The following is a 15,669-nucleotide window of genomic DNA, read 5'->3' on the forward strand; positions in this document are numbered from 1 at the left end:
AATTTATAATGCGTTCTAAACCCACAAACTCTCAGCTAGACCCGATTCCAAAAGATTACTTAAGGAGCTATTTCCTGTGCTAGGTCAGCCAATGTTGAACATAATAAATTGCTCCCTTTCCTCCGGATGTGTACCAAACTCACTAAAAATTGCCGAAATTAAGCCTCTTCTAAAAAAATCGACAATTATAGGCCAATATCGAACCTCCCGTTCCTCTCAAAAATTGTAGAAAAATGTGTTTCCCAATAACTGTGTGCCTTCCTGAAGACAAATAACATTTATGAAATGCTCCAGTCCGGTTTCAGATCCCATCATAATACTGAGACTGCACTCGTGAAGGTAACAAATGACCTTCTAATGGCCTCAGACAATGATTCCGAATCCTTCCTGTTGCTTCTTGATCTTAGTGCTGCTTTTGACACTATTGATCACACCCTTCTCTTAGAAAGACTGGAAATCCATATTGGGCTACGTGGACATGTTCTAGCCTGGTTTAAATCTTATTCATCTGAAAGATATCAGTTTGTTAGTGTGGATGGCATAGCCTCTGACAAGTCAAAGGTATGTTTTGGTGTTCCTCAAGGCTCGGTTCTGGACCCATTATTGTTCTCACTATATATGGTGCCTCTGGGCGATGTAATCCAAAATCACAATGTACATTTTCACTGTTATGCTGATGACACACAGTTATATATTTCAATGAAGCATGGAGAAGCCCCAAAATTAGCTACTTTGGAAGCATGCGTTTCAGATAGGAAGTGGATAGGAAGTGGATGACAGAGAACTTCTTGCTCTTAAACTCAAGAAAAACAGAAATGCTCGTTTTAGGACTCAAGAAACAAAGAGTGGTGTTAGCAGATCTCACTGTGAACCTCGACGGCTGCATGGTCATATCCCAAAAAACTGTAAAAAACCTTGGCGTTACCTTTGACCCTGACTTCTCCTTTGATGAACATATAAAATGTCTCAAGAGTTGCTTATTTTCATCTTCGAAACATTGCAAAAATCAGAAACTTTCTATCAAAAACGGATGCAGAAAAACGAATCCATGCTTTCGTTACTTCTAGACTAGATTACTGCAATGCTCTTCTTTCCGGTTAACCTGACAAATCAATAAATAAACTTAAATTAGTGCTGCACACGGGTGCTAGAATCCTAACTAGAACAAAATAAATTTGAGCACCATTACTCCATTACTAGCGTCCTTACACTGGCTGCATGTTAGGGTTAGGGCTGATATGGTTTTACTGTTAACCTATAAATCAATACATGGACTTGCTCCTATTTACCTAGTTGAAATGATCCAGCCATACATACCTACACGTAACCTTCGATCGCAAGATGCAGGCCTTTTAATTGTACCTAGAACAAACCTTTCTAAACAAACAGCCGGAGGCAGGGCCTTCTCTCATAGAGCTTCACTACTGTGGAATGATCTGTCAATTAAGGTTTGAAATGCAAACTCAGTGCAAACTTTCAAGTGTCTACTAAAAACTCATCTCTACAGCATGGTCTATGATTAGGTGTAGCCTGGCCCGGGGGCGTGAAGGTGACCAGTAGGCTTGATACTGTCCACCCTTGCTGTCTTGCCAGGTGGTCTCTCGTCGCCACTGGGATGCCCTCCCTCCAATGCCTTTCAGGGGAAGAGTCACTGGCTTGTTGTTGTCTCTCTGTTGCGCACTTGGGCTGTGCTCTGCTAGCAATACTCTGCCCTCATTCAGGGTGGTTGCGGTTGGTGGGTGTCCCTTTGGTTGATGCCTGGCAATGTGGGTGGATTGATTTCCTGCTTGTTGGGCCCTGTCCGGGGCCTCCCCTGGGTAGGGCCACAGTTTCGCCGGACCCCCCGTCTCAGTTCCAAGGTCTTACGCTGCTATACTATTGTGCTGGGAGATTGGGTCAGTTCTCCTTCTCCACTATAAATCGTTGTTGATATGAGGAATGCATTTTCAGAATTTTCCCAGTCTCCTCCCATTTTAAACTTTAGCAGGACATGAGGTCCTGGTCCACACCTGCGAAGTACCTGGTTTGGGGGGCCCGTTGCTGTCCCTGTCCTTGTCCATCTGGTCATACTTCTGACCTAGTCTAAATTTAAATAGACTTTAAATAGACATGTATTTATTAATGATTCCAATTGGACTCTTAATATCTCACCTGGCACAGCCAGAAGAGGACTGGTCACCCCTCTGAGCTTGGGTCCTCTCTAGGTTTCTTCCTAAAATTCGGCCTTCTTAGGGAGTTTCTCCTAGCCACTGAAATTCAACACTACTGTTGTTTGCTCTTTGGGGTTTAAGGCCAGGTGTTTTGTAAAAGCACTTTGTGACAACTGCTGTTGTAAAAAGGGCTTTATAAATAAATGTGATTGATTGATTGTACGATCCTTGCCACCGCAAAATTACCCAAAAAAATCTTGTCTGGGTTCCGGAAAAGGTATAATGAACAGATTAAGATTAACATATATCAGAGTAATGGCAAGAGGAAAATTAACTGGGGATGCTGTTTTAAACATATGGTGGCTATTGGAACTCACTCACTTATCTTCATTGATGACTTAACTGCTGACAGCAGCAGGATGAATTCTGAAATGTGTCTGCTCAGATACAACCAAATGCCTGAAACCCATTGGTCAGCACTTCACCTGGCAGTAGGACAAAGACCCCAAAATTCTGCTTAAGCGGCCAAAGGGTTTTTCAGAGTCAAAAAATAGAATGTTCTTGACTGGCAAATGCAATCAACCAACCTGAATCTAATTGAGTGTTTCACTTCCTGAAAACAAAAAGCAACCAAGTACTAAATATGACAAATATATTTAAGATAATGGTCATCCGTTCAATTACTTTTGGTCCCCTATAATGGAAAGGAAAACTACATATAAAAAGGGCTGCAAATCCTACATTTTCTGGAGGTAAGAAATTAAAGTGGGTTTCAGGTTTTGGACGGTCTGCATTTTCACCTTAGTCATTGTTTAATATCAAATCCATTGTGATGGAATACAGAGCCAAAACAATAAAACCTATGTCACTGTTGAAATGGCTACAGACTGCACTGTAGGTGCAACATTAATATTAATAATATATCTAAATGCAAAAGGATGCTGTGTGAGGAAGTGGAATGACATGCCTTTAAACAGTAGCGTTGCACATAGATGAACAGAGTACCAACAGGCAGTGTCCTGCAGTTATGATGTGTCACTCAAATGGTGCACTGCATCCTGCAGGGTTTCGAGATGACGGACAGCGAGAGAAAAAAAAAAAACATGTAGTGTTTTCAAGTGCTATTTTTTAATTAGGACAACATTTTGAGACAGGAGTCTACAGCAATGATTCTGCTACATCCCTCAATTTCTCAAGAAGCAGAATTTATCGTGTGGAACTGAACATGAACTGTTCTCTCGGTCTAAGCTCTTGTCAGGACAAAATAATAACAAAAAACATCCACTCGAGTTGGAGTATAGCGTGGTGAACAAACAAAATAGAAAAAGACACCAAGAAAATACAAATAATACTTAAAAAATATTAACACAAAAAAGGGGAATAATAAAATAATCCACACACAGTTTTTATAGAAATCCAAAGAGTTGTTTTATTTTGACAAGATGGTCGGAAAATGTTCCAGAAACGCAGTAATGGAGAGCACCAGTGCTCTTCTGTTTTGTTCATGGAATAGAGACATTTACAAAACAATAACCAGCTATAACAGCACTACCCCCAGCCGTTTGTCAGGTCCAGCAATAGATCAGTTTCGCTAATGTAATCTACCTGAAAGTCACCTATGGGTTATGTGTAAATACACCGAAACAGAATGAACAGAACTGTTCAGAAGCCCCCAATTCAAATCAAGTTATTCTTCAAAGCATTTCCTTCTATCTGGTAGGCAAAATCCAGGTCGATAACGTTCAGGACAACATGCTTCTCTAACACGGATTCATAGAGCCATAATTCTGAATCATCATCCATCTTAAAAGGGTGGTTGAAAGGAGGCCCTCATCTACATGGATGTGGAACCACAAGACAGATGAAAGCCAAACACAGACTAGTTGGGGAATTACTTCCACCACCACCACAGCACTCTGACACACATTCCCCTTTATTCATTGAGATCAGAGGAGATTAATTAGCCATCCATGGAGATGAGGTCCTGTGGGCTCTAGGTGGTGGCAGTTGGGGTAATCTGAGAGGAAGAGCTGCTGCTTCCTGAGCTCTTGGTGGTCTTCTGCCCCCTGGTGGCGCTGGGCTGGCGTGGCACCCTCTGGCTGGAACCCTCTCTGCTCTTCTCTCCATGGCCTGCGCTTGCTTTGCTACGCACTGAACGCAGAACACAGACACACACACGAGCACGGGTAAGAGGGATGACAGCAGGTGTGTGTGTGTCATGCAAGCCAAAAAGGCGGCATGGGGCAACATGAGGAGCACCATTCAGATGAGGGACCAATGAGACTCTTATGAAAACGTGATTTAGAACAATGATTACCAATCAATTGTTTAGAACATCTGTATTCAGTCACCACCCCTCAATAAATCCCCCTACCGGGTGAATCCAATATATAACCACACAATCACAAAAGGGTTGTCAGATATCAAGCTTCAGTCAATGGAGAAGTGCCGGAGCCAAACGGATGGAGAGACAGGCAGGCAGGCAGGCAGGCAGGCAGGCAGGCAGGGTTTAAAGACTCAGCATAGAGACGGCGGAAGAGAGGAAGAGAAAAGGGGACCTTGAGAGTGAGGAGAGGAGTCGTAGGCCATCTTAGGGTTGATCCTGGTGGGCCTGGGGCCAGCAGTGGAGGAGGTAGAGGAGGAGGTGGGAGGAGGTGCAGTGGGCTTAGAGCTCTTAGTGCCAGGCACAACAGACTCCTCTTCTACATTAGAAATTAAGGAGAGATCGGCACATAATACACACCCACCCACACAAACACACACACACACACAATGGGTGTCCATACACACCAAAACATGGACAAAAAAAACAGGAGAGGTAAGAGTGCAAAACGAAATGGGCAGGTAACACGAGAAGGTGATGCGTCCAATTCTCCATTCAGTTCCGTTCAGCCAAGGCCATAGTGGAGTGAAGTGGAAAACAGCGGCAACGTGTTAGTTAGTGAGAGGGAGTAGGAGGCCTTGGTAGATTAGTGGAGCTGTGATGATACCAGTATATCTTACGTTTTTTCTGCGGCAAGGAACACCAAGCAGACCAAACTGTTTGGCCTTGAAAAAAACAGTCTGTTTCCAACATGACGGCTGTTCACCAAACTTAGTGAAACCTGTCTTGCATGTTGATTGCTATACTTGTGAGTTAGTACTGTGATACTTGTGTCATCCCAGCTAGATGATGGGAAACAGGCCCAGCTTGAGAGGTGAAAGAAGGAATATCTTGTCTGAAGAGGACAGGAGTATATGCTGATGCTAGTAGTTAGAGTGTTGTGCTAGTCACGGAATAGGTTGGGGTTTTGAATGACAAAATTAAGATTTCTACAGGGCCCTGAGCAATTTTCATTCAGACAGTGTTTAAGGTGTTCCACTTTTGGCTCTACAGTTCAAAAGATTGGATTTGAAATGATGTACAAAAAAAAAGTGTTTCAATCCTAAAAGGTGAACCCAACATCTACACCAGTACCCTAAGATAAAAACAAAGTGTCTGTACTTTAACCATATCATAATAATTTGACTTTGAATCCAACATTTTAGAAAACAGAGCCAAAAGAAGAAACATCTTCACTGTTCTAATCCTTATGGATGTCACTGTAATACTCCGGCTGGGCTACTAGTGAGTAAAACTGGTTTGTGTTGGCAATTAACAAACCATCATCTCTAGCTCCCCTAAACACAGACACTGACTGACCTCTGGGTTCTGTTGGGGCGGCAGAGGCTGTGGTGGTAGTGGTGTTGGGGAAGGAGGCTGTGTCTCCCATGGAGGTGTCAACTATCCTCTGGCCAGCACACATGGCCTTCAGGGTCTGGAACACAGCCAGCGGAGCCACGTTCATCTTCAAAAGGTCTACAATGATCCTACAGGAGATTACAGAACGTTAAACCAAGAGTGACAGCTGTACTCTCACACACCCCTTCAGAATCATGTAGTCGAACAAACAGAGAGGCAGAGGGATTGTGTCCTCCCACCGGAAATAAAGAAATAGGTTTGAGGTGGAACTGAGACCAGACAGACTATTGAGATGCCCACTCGCAGACATACTTGAAGACCTCTTGGTCCATGGCAATGCCTGCGGCCTGAGTCAGCTCAAAAAGCTCACTTTCCTCTGCGTTGAGGATTTTTTTCTTCTTCATGGCGTACTTGGTGACGTTGCCACTGACCGTCACGCCCATTGCCGGGGAGTCTGGAGCCGTGGGGATGGGCCCAGTGGCAGACTGCTGCTGGGAGTGAGACATGATGTTCACCACAGTCTCCTGGAACTCTAGTGGGAGAACAGTATCATGGAATATCATTCGTTTTAAAATAATTTTAAAGTGTCAGTGCAATTAAATGTGATTAATTTTCTCAAACGATTTGTTTTATGTTGTCGCATATCACCAGTACGTGCGCACATATCTATCTGTGTTTTAAAGTAAATGAACTAGCTAGACAGCTGATTGTCACCCCAGCCAAGCATCTGCGAAACAGCACATTAGCTAACTAGCTAACAACCTCAGTTTGCCTTGGTATTGGTAAGAATAATGCATGGCTACAAAATGTAGACATAATGAATGCGTAATTTCACATGAATTCTAAATACATAATTAGACTAATGCACATACATGACTTCTTACCTCGACGCTAAGTGGGGCTCGAAGTTAGTAGTTACATGCGTAAGATAGCTACTTATTCAGGAGGAGAATTTATTGTATTCGCAGTTGTCATTCGTGATGTCCAAAACATTGGCGCGGAAAAGCTACGTCATAGAAAGTGCGTAAAGTGTAGCAGAAAGAACGCGAACTGTAAAGCTGGTGGAAACAGCTGAAGGACTCTTCCATGTCCATTATAGGGGTCCTGGATAATCTTCGGCTTCATTGTTGATTTTTATTTTTCAGAAACATTATTGTTTTGAATATCTGTTTATTATCGATACAAAGTGAAATACGCACGTACATTCTATATATACATTATATAATTAATTTGGTTCGAAATAATTTGACTTTCCTCCGTGCTACAGATATAACGCATATGCATTTTTTGATTCACACTGTGACACAGAGTAAATGGTTTGATCCTAGGATGGCTGCTGCTGCGGGTGTAAACAAGCAGGGGACCGCAGCAACGATGGACGTCTGTGTACGGCACGGCAGAGGGTCAACAGGCAGTACGGTGAAGGTTAGTTAACCTCTTTCACATATAAATTATCTTTAAATACTGTTTGATGATGATAATACCAGTAATTTCCTCAAAAACGGGGGGGGGGGGCGGGCGGGGGCTTAGCTCAGCTCAGCTCTGAGCTGGTTGCTTGGTTCGGACGCTAGCTGTAGGTGCTGCGGCCCGGGCGTCACTGCTACAATGTCGAACGATCGGCCTGCATTTTCTTGTCTGCGTAGATATGCAACACAAAAATAATGATATGAAGTAACTGTCATTACGTCTGCAATCAAGTGCCCGGTTTTTGTATCAACCATGCCACGGGCAACTCCATCTGCTAACTTCACCTGTCACTGACATGGATGTATATTAGCATGGAAGCATGCTAACGTTAACGGCCTGTAGCTAACTAGCGTGCTACCCCGGGATCATCATTGATTAACTGCATCTCTGTCTAAGCTTAACTAGCTTGTTGGGTGCTTGGCTTTCAGTTATTGCGAACTACAACACTGCAAGCTGCTCCTTTTTATATATAATTCTGAATATGACATTTGAAATCTGGCTATGTATGTACAGTAAAGACTACCGTTGCTCAGAACTTGGTTAGAAGGCCATTTAACAATTGCTGTGTTTGCATGCCAACGTCAATGCAATGAAGATATGCGGGCTAGTGATGTCGCACTTAGGTGTGTTTATACCATAGACTATAAAAGGTTTATACATCAACAATACAGTTAATTATTGTTCCATGAGCAGCAAGGTGAATTGTCCTATGGAGAACATGACATCGCTCTATAGCCTAATGCAGTATACAAATACAAATACAGTATCAAATTAGAGTTGTCACAATATCAGATTTTCGCTACACGATTATTGTGGCCAAAATAATTCACGGTAATCATATCACGGTATCTATTGAACATTTGAAAGGAAAACAAATGCTATCAATCAAATTAATCTTACAACTTTGTTGAATGTTTTTTTTTCTCTCTTTTGGCAAATTAATTACCCTGAAAATACTAGTGTATGGAGGTGGAGAGAGTCTGTAAACATAACTGTACAAATAAAAAAATAAAAGCTTACAAAAAAAAATATTACACTTAATGGATAGTGAAAAGGCAACCAGATGAACTGATAAACAAAAGATCCACAATGTCTAACACCGAGAGGAGTTTTTGGAGTTTTGGACACAAATGGCGTGTCTTTGCGGATCTCTCCCGGGGTTTGTGGTGGGGCTAACGAGTTGTGTTCAACGCTGGTGCATAGGTCCAGTCTCCTTGTTTAAGCACATGCATCGTTTGTCTATAAGTTACATGAATAAGGTATCGAAAAACCAAGAGGGGCTTTTGGAAATATACAGCTTCAGTTTCGCCAAGTGAATATATTATCATGTGTATTATTAACATGATATCATTATTTCATTTTTTAAATATCACAGTTATTGTCAATACCGGTATATTATGACACCCCTATATCAAATGCATTAATTTTTATATTAGCAATGAAGAGGGATCTATTCAAGTTATGTGTGTGGATATTTGACTAAAACTGTGTATTTTGTGGGTTCTAGGTTTTGGAATGTGGGGTGTGTGAGGATGTCTTCTCTCTCCAAGGAGACAAGGTTCCGCGGCTACTGCTCTGTGGTCACACAGTTTGCCATGACTGTCTAACCCGGCTGCCCCTGCATGGCAGAGCCGTTCGTTGCCCCTTTGACAGACAGGTCACTGAAATGGGTGAGTTTCTTAGGCCTTCGAGTCTGAGTGTGATGTAAAGTCCCTTGCAACATGAGGTCTACGGTTTCACTTGTATACTTAAAATATGGGAATATTGACTCTTTCAGGGGACTCTGGTGTGTGGGGTCTGAAGAAGAACTTTGCACTTCTCGAGCTTCTGGAGAGGCTGCAGAATGGTGCATCCAACCAATCGGGCATAGCAGAGGACGCCCTCAAAGGCATGGGTGAGGTAGGCAGTAGTTTCCACAACCCTGGGAGCCCATCTATCATCTCTGATTATCTGGAAAGAATATCGATTGCCTAGGGTGGTCTATTTACATTGTAGTAATTTTAGCAGCTGCTCTTAACCAAAGCGACGTATAGTTGCACATATATTTTAAGATTGGTGGAACAACTGCGCAAAATAGTACTAGTAAGTACATGCTACTAAATGAAGTAAAGCTGTCGGTGTTGGAAGGAAGAAAAAAGACAAATAATTGAAATCGCAAGCTTTAGTTCATGAAGTTGAGATATAGTGTTTAGCAGTGCCTGAAGCAAGGGAAAAGTTACTCTTGTTGCTTTGTTGGAAAGCACCATGGTCTTGTTGTGGATACAAGCTCAAACGTGAGTATGTGGAGGAGCGGTCTTAGAGCAAACAGGCCTTGAGTGTGTGGAGAGATCTTCGAGCAGACTGGCCTTCCCAACCAAGGAAGACCCGCTCTGTCTGGTCCAGGTTGAGCTTCAGGTTGTAGGTGACATTCAAGATGAGATTCATGTCACCACCTCCGTCAAAAGGGTAATGATATTCTGCAGTTATGATAGGAGAGGCTATTTTAGGATATTACAGAGCCAAGTGACTTGGTGTATTGAGAGAAATGCCTTGCACTGAGCCCTGGGGGACACCATTAGTAAAATTCAGCGGGGAGACTTCTACAAATCACCTGGTAGGTGTGGTCTGCCAGGTAGGATGCAGATGAATAGGTGGAGAAGAAGAGCTGATTGTTTAGTGTGAAATGCAGTGGATGGTTGTAGGAGGATGAGTATGTCCGCTTGGTGACACAGTGGAGAGCTGCCTCTGTTGAGTGACCCGTCTTGAAGTCTGACTGGTTAGGGTCGAGTGTTCTAAGAGAAACGTGGTCAGAGACAGCAATCAGTATATGAACATCTCCGGTGTCCATATACTGCTACAACATAGTTATGAATCCGACCTCTTGGTATTTAAGCCCACTCTCCTCTTAATAAAGCACTAAATTATTTATGTTCTCTTTTTCAAAAGAACACATTATTATCCGAATTGCCTGTGATCTGTCAAGTTCTTATCCATTCGTTCCTCCCAACTATCCATCCAATCCTCAACAACGCATGAAATGGTTGCCTCCCCTGTCCCTTCCAGAGTGTCATTCGCTGCGATGAGGACGAGAGCCACACAGCCACGATGTACTGCACGGTTTGCGCCACCCACTTGTGCGCCGACTGCTCGCAGCTCACCCACTCCACCCGCACCCTGGCCAAACACCGGCGGGTGCCCCTGGCGGACAAGCCCCATGAGAAGACGCTGTGTCCGCAGCACCAGGTCCATGCCATCGAGTTTGTCTGCCAGGAGGAGATCTGCCAGCCCGGGCCCCTCATGTGCTGTGTGTGTAAAGAGTACGGCAAGCATCAGGGACACAAGGTAACCCAAGCCGAAGGAGGATGCCTAAATGTATGACAACTGTTACGTCTCCAAGTGCTGTTTGTAATGGTACCGGTTGTTCGACTGCGGTCGTATTAATTTCTACTTGCCGATTGCGTCCTTCTGATAGCACGCGGTCCTGGAAGCAGAAGCCAATCAGATCCGTGCCTCCATCCTGGACATGGCCCACTGCATCCGTACGTTCACGGAGGAGGTGTCGGAGTACTCCCGGAAGCTGGTCGGGATCGTGCAGCAGATCGAAGGAGGAGAACAGATCGTGGAGGACGGCCTCGGCATGACCCACACGGAACATGTAAGAAGATAACAACTTGGCGCAGTACATGATCGAACGTCTTCAGATGTCCAAGAAGAGACATGGGCGGAAAACACATTTGAGTTGTAATCAGTGTTAAGGTTTTACTGTTTTGAAATGACAATTGCTGGATTTGCTGGAAGTCAATTGCTGGAAGTCCAAGGAAACAGAATTGTATTTCCATAACAATAAACCATTATGAGTGGTTTATTGTAGTGTATGTTTCCTGAGGCTGTGTGCTATGTGCATTCCTGATGGACTCAGTCGTTTGTGGGTGTTCCCCAGGTCCCAGGCACTGCAGAGAGTGCGCGGTCCTGCGTACGGGCGTACTTTGCCGACCTCCACGAGACTCTGTGCCGACAGGAGGAGATGGCGCTCAGTGTGGTAGATGCCCACGTCAGGGAGCGACTCATCTGGCTCCGTCAGCAACAGGAGGACATGACCATTCTGCTTTCCCAGGTCTCCACGGCCTGCCTGCACTGTGAGAAGACGCTGCAGCAGGTAAGAGCCAAAATGGCAACTGCATAGCGACAAGAGCAGCGCTTCTCAACCATCTCAGTTCTGAGGACCACCTAATCAGTCAAAAGCTCGCAATTTAACAGCACATTGTGATACTTAATGTGTTAGTGCAGTGAGTGTAACAAATAAAAAGCGGATTTATATATATATATATAAAAACATGATTGCTTACAATGCCATTCATTAAATTCAAACCAAGTATAATTAAAATGAAAGCAAAAAACATTTCAAATAGTTTGTATATACAGTTTAGTTTACTGGATAATGTTATTCTCTTTCTCACTCTATCTAGGATGACTGCAGGGTGGTCCTGGCCAAGCAGGAGATCAACAGAAGGTTGGAGACTCTGCAGAAACAGCAGCAGCAGTTCACTGAACTGGCTGACCACATCCAGCTAGACGCTGGTATCCCCGTCACATTCACTAAGGTAAAGCCCTCTGCTTCACTCCGGAGACATCCAAAACCCGGCGTCAAATCCGTTGAGGATCGAGGAGCTACTTCCTTTAGAAGCACTGGTTTTCTCTGTTCCAGGACAACCGGGTCCACATCGGCCCTAAGATGGAGATCCGAGTGGTGACCCTGGGACTAGACTGTGCAGGGAAAACCACCATCCTCTTCAAGCTGAAACAGGACGAGTTTATGCAGCCAATCCCCACCATAGGTACACACACGTCTCCGTCATGTCAGCCCGGTGTTTCCATTAGTGACCTTGAGTTTATTAACAGAAGCCGTTCTCCCTGTTGTCTTTAGGTTTTAATGTGGAGACTGTGGAGTACAAGAATCTCAAGTTCACCATTTGGGACGTTGGTGGGAAACATAAGCTACGGCCTCTATGGAAGCATTATTATCTGAACACACAAGGTGTATTTCTATCCACTAAATTATAACTGGCTTCCCTTACATATTGATAATATATAATATCTGCTGATTTAAAAAATCTAATTGGCCAATCAAAAGTAAATAATTGTTTAACAAATACATATTTTAAGTAATGCAAACCAACATAAACAGGAGGACAAGGAAGCATATATGATAGCAACATTAGTTCACCACCTAGTAACTTCAAGACCTTGGTAGTGACAAAGGTCAGATGAGGCGTCATTAAAAGCTTCCCTTGGGGGACGTAAGCACAGTTCAGTCTGGGTAATCTGAGAGGAATTTTCTCTTCTTGCTGCTTGAGGCCATTAATTTCTCTTTGTGTCTGTCCTCCTTCCAGCGGTGGTGTTTGTGATTGACAGCTGTCACAGAGACAGGCTGATGGAGGCCCACAGTGAACTGGCCAAACTGCTGACGGAGAAAGAGCTTAGAGATGCCTTGCTGCTCATCTTCGCTAACAAACAGGTATATATACACACCCCTATTCCAAAGAATAGGCACACACACACACACACACCTATTCCAAAGAATAGGCACACATGCACCTAGTCCAACAAACATGTACACACAAACACTGCACCAACACAACACATGCGCGCACACAAAGATGGCTGATTGGCTGTGGAATTGATTGATTCCTCCCTCCTCACTGCAGGATGTCCCGGGGGCGGTGTCAGTGGAGGAGATGACAGAGCTGCTGAGCCTCCATAAGCTGTGCTGTGGGAGGAGCTGGCACATCCAGGGCTGTGACGCCCGCAGCGGAGCAGGGCTCCATGAGGGCCTGGACTGGCTGTCCCGACAGCTGGTGGCTGCTGGCGTGCTGGATGTGGCCTAAACCTCCACCTTCCCTTCCTGCGCGAGCTGGACCAGGCCTAGACTGCCCCTTCCTGCGCGGGCTGGACCAGGCCTAGACTGCCCCTTCCTGCGCGGGCTGGACCAGGCCTAGACTGCCCCTTCCTGCGCGGGCTGGACCAGGCCTAGACTGCCCCTTCCTGCCCGGGCTGGACCAGGCCTAGACTGCCCCTTCCTGCCCGGGCTGGACCAGGCCTAGACTGCCCCTTCCTGCGCGGGCTGGACCAGGCCTAGACTGCCCCTTCCTGCGCGGGCTGGACCAGGCCTAGACTGCCCCTTCCTGCGCGGGCTGGACCAGGCCTAGACTGCCCCTTCCTGCACGGGCTGGACCAGGCCTAGACTGCCCCTTCCTGCAGGGCTGGACCAGGCCTAGACTGCCCCTTCCTGCAGGGCTGGACCAGGCCTAGACTGCCCCTTCCTGCAGGGCTGGACCAGGCCTAGACTGCCCCTTCCTGCAGGGCTGGACCAGGCCTAGACTGCCCCTTCCTGCAGGGTGGATGTGGCATAACCCTCCACTAATGACTGACTCCTGTTACCCCGTAACCCCTTCACACCCTGGAGGTCAGAACTACCATAACCCCTTTATACCCAGAACTACCCCTTCATATCATGGAGGCCAGTTTCACCACAACACCTATGGATCTAAAACCTAATCTCTTACCTGATGATGGACTTTCAATAGACATGGCCATAAAGTCATACCCCTTATCGACATCCCAGTTCCACCCAAATCCCATACCCTTCTCCCCATATTCTGGCTCTAATACTGCTCCATACCCATCCATACCAGATCACTTATCCTTCACCCGTTCTCCATACCACTCCAGCCTTTCCCATCCATAACCTGCGGATTCGCTTCTAACCCCTGGCCAATTAACTCATTGTTAGTCCTACCGCTTTGAGCTGTGCTCTCTTGTGGCTATTATTAAGGTGAACTAACAGTCTGGTACAGGTGATAGAAATCCTTTCAAGCTTATTAAACTCCCATGTCATAGCAGATGTTTCCGTTTGCTTAACTCATTGGACAGGTTGCAGTTTGATCTACTAGGCTGAGTTGAAGTAATTGACTAGAAATGTGACTTATTCTGTGCCCAAACAGAGTGAATAGTATCCATGGTCTTACATCTTATCTATTAGCAGTTAATAACCAATAATAACCAATAATCTGTTCAGTCTTGTGCAAAATATATATGCCGGGACGGCACATGCATGTTGCCAACTGTCCCCCATTTAACATCTCCCCCAGAATCAGATGTATTCTCTATTTCCAATCCATACTAAAGCATTCATTTATACCCTATATAAAGAATGTTAAACATACAGGTCAGTACATTCACACCTCAATTATTTAAGTCCATTTTAGTTTACAGGACTAAGCGCGTGTGTGTACACATCTTGTGGCTATTCCACTCATTAGGGCTTCACACAATGGTATTTAACTACTGGTCCCATTTCCTGATTGCAATATGGCACTGCATTCATGTCAGGTGTTAATAAGTATTGAATACGTTAATGGAAGTGTAGCATCTGTTTTGGTATTAGAGCACTTGTTGCATTACATTATCATGAGTCATGTCAAATGACACCACAGTAGAGATTCGGGTTCAGCTATTATTTACATTGGTTTAAAGGTTATTGGTTACTATATAAACTGAGTTTACTGGAAAGGGCTTTTTGTTGGGGTTATAAACTATCGTGGCCTGTAGAAATATTTTAGAAGAGGTGGGAGACGTGAGCAGTGTTTGAAATATAAAATCTTTCCATCTCTGGTTCTGTGGTCTCTTGCTATAGAATGCATCAGATTGCTGACGTAGATCTGGCTTGTGTTCACTGGGGTGCAATGCTGAACTACGACCCTGTAGACTTAAAGCTGACATCATTGCTTCATCTGACGGACTGGACAATCTAAACATATTTCCATTTGGATATTCCCTAATCTGACCCTGGATTCATTTAAAACCAAATGCAAAATACTTCTGCTGTTAACTGTATGACGTTTGAATACTTTCATTGCAAAAAGAACTGTTACTCTCCACAAATGTGATTGAATTCTGTTTGTTAGGTCATCTATATAAGCTCATGTGTCTGGAGTGCTGAGTGACATTAAGTTCAGTTAGGTTCAATAACAATTCCTTGGTTACCTCATCAAGGAACCCTCCTATGGTTTGTTAGTTTTCCTCACTGCTATTTAATGTATATTTCCATGTAAAAAAGAGAACGCATGTCAAGAAGCCTTCCCCTCTTCTTAAAAAGCATCTCTCTAATTGTGAAACCTTCTGTTTCAGATGTGTGTTTTTTGAAACATTTAGAAGTACAGTGCCCACATCCACACATTTGTTACTGGTGGAATTGATAATGGCTTTTGTAAATCATTCATATTTAATGTGACGCTATTAAATAAAAACAAACCAAGGAATGTATGTTGTCATTGCTGACCTAAACATTCTGCA

The 15,669-nt window shown here is 44.3% G+C and overlaps 2 protein-coding genes across 10 annotated transcripts; one reads left to right on the forward strand and one right to left on the reverse strand.

The window, feature by feature from the left end:
• Positions 1-3,521: 3,521 nt before the first annotated feature.
• mzt2b (mitotic spindle organizing protein 2B) lies at positions 3,522-6,902 on the reverse strand. 3 transcript variants are annotated; one of them, XM_010864093.5, is made up of 5 exons: positions 6,744-6,902; positions 6,184-6,403; positions 5,833-5,999; positions 4,709-4,852; positions 3,522-4,301 (listed from the first exon to the last, which is right to left on the reverse strand). In XM_010864093.5, the coding sequence occupies exons 2-5, from the start codon at positions 6,375-6,377 to the stop codon at positions 4,144-4,146; spliced, it is 663 nt and encodes a 220-aa protein (XP_010862395.1). In that variant the 5' UTR covers positions 6,378-6,403; positions 6,744-6,902; the 3' UTR covers positions 3,522-4,143. The 3 variants fall into 3 exon arrangements, with proteins under 3 accessions (XP_010862395.1, XP_010862394.1, XP_010862396.1); XM_010864092.5 differs by having other exon boundaries at positions 3,526-4,301; positions 6,756-6,901; XM_010864094.5 differs by lacking the exon at positions 4,709-4,852 and having other exon boundaries at positions 3,535-4,301; positions 6,756-6,897.
• trim23 (tripartite motif containing 23) lies at positions 6,467-15,631 on the forward strand. Of its 7 annotated transcripts, none has more exons than XM_034297109.1 (13): positions 6,467-6,653; positions 7,200-7,296; positions 8,846-9,008; positions 9,116-9,237; positions 10,381-10,659; positions 10,790-10,972; positions 11,237-11,473; positions 11,784-11,918; positions 12,023-12,152; positions 12,242-12,352; positions 12,708-12,832; positions 13,023-13,237; positions 13,273-15,631. In XM_034297109.1, the coding sequence occupies exons 2-12, from the start codon at positions 7,201-7,203 to the stop codon at positions 13,200-13,202; spliced, it is 1,761 nt and encodes a 586-aa protein (XP_034153000.1). In that variant the 5' UTR covers positions 6,467-6,653; position 7,200; the 3' UTR covers positions 13,203-13,237; positions 13,273-15,631. The 7 variants fall into 7 exon arrangements, with proteins under 7 accessions (XP_034153000.1, XP_034153001.1, XP_028981021.1 ...); XM_034297110.1 differs by having other exon boundaries at positions 13,308-15,631; XM_029125188.2 differs by having other exon boundaries at positions 13,023-15,631.
• Positions 15,632-15,669: the final 38 nt, after the last annotated feature.

This window comes from Esox lucius, chromosome 14 (assembly GCF_011004845.1).
Source record: "Esox lucius isolate fEsoLuc1 chromosome 14, fEsoLuc1.pri, whole genome shotgun sequence".
Taxonomy (NCBI): Eukaryota; Metazoa; Chordata; class Actinopteri; order Esociformes; family Esocidae; genus Esox; species Esox lucius.

Excerpts from the sequence above, each read along its gene's own strand:
- mzt2b (XM_010864093.5), bottom strand. The coding sequence starts at position 6,377 with ATGTCTCACTCCCAGCAGCAGTCTGCCACTGGGCCCATCCCCACGGCT. Across the intron at positions 4,853-5,832 it reads CGCCCCAACAGAACCCAGAG|AAGAGGAGTCTGTTGTGCCT; the intron begins GTCAGTCAGTGT and ends TTTCTAATGTAG. Across the intron at positions 4,302-4,708 it reads CTCCTCTCCTCACTCTCAAG|TGCGTAGCAAAGCAAGCGCA; the intron begins GTCCCCTTTTCT and ends TTCTGCGTTCAG.
- trim23 (XM_029125188.2), top strand. The coding sequence starts at position 7,201 with ATGGCTGCTGCTGCGGGTGTAAACAAGCAGGGGACCGCAGCAACGATG. Across the intron at positions 10,660-10,789 it reads GCAAGCATCAGGGACACAAG|CACGCGGTCCTGGAAGCAGA; the intron begins GTAACCCAAGCC and ends TCCTTCTGATAG. Across the intron at positions 12,153-12,241 it reads GCAGCCAATCCCCACCATAG|GTTTTAATGTGGAGACTGTG; the intron begins GTACACACACGT and ends TGTTGTCTTTAG.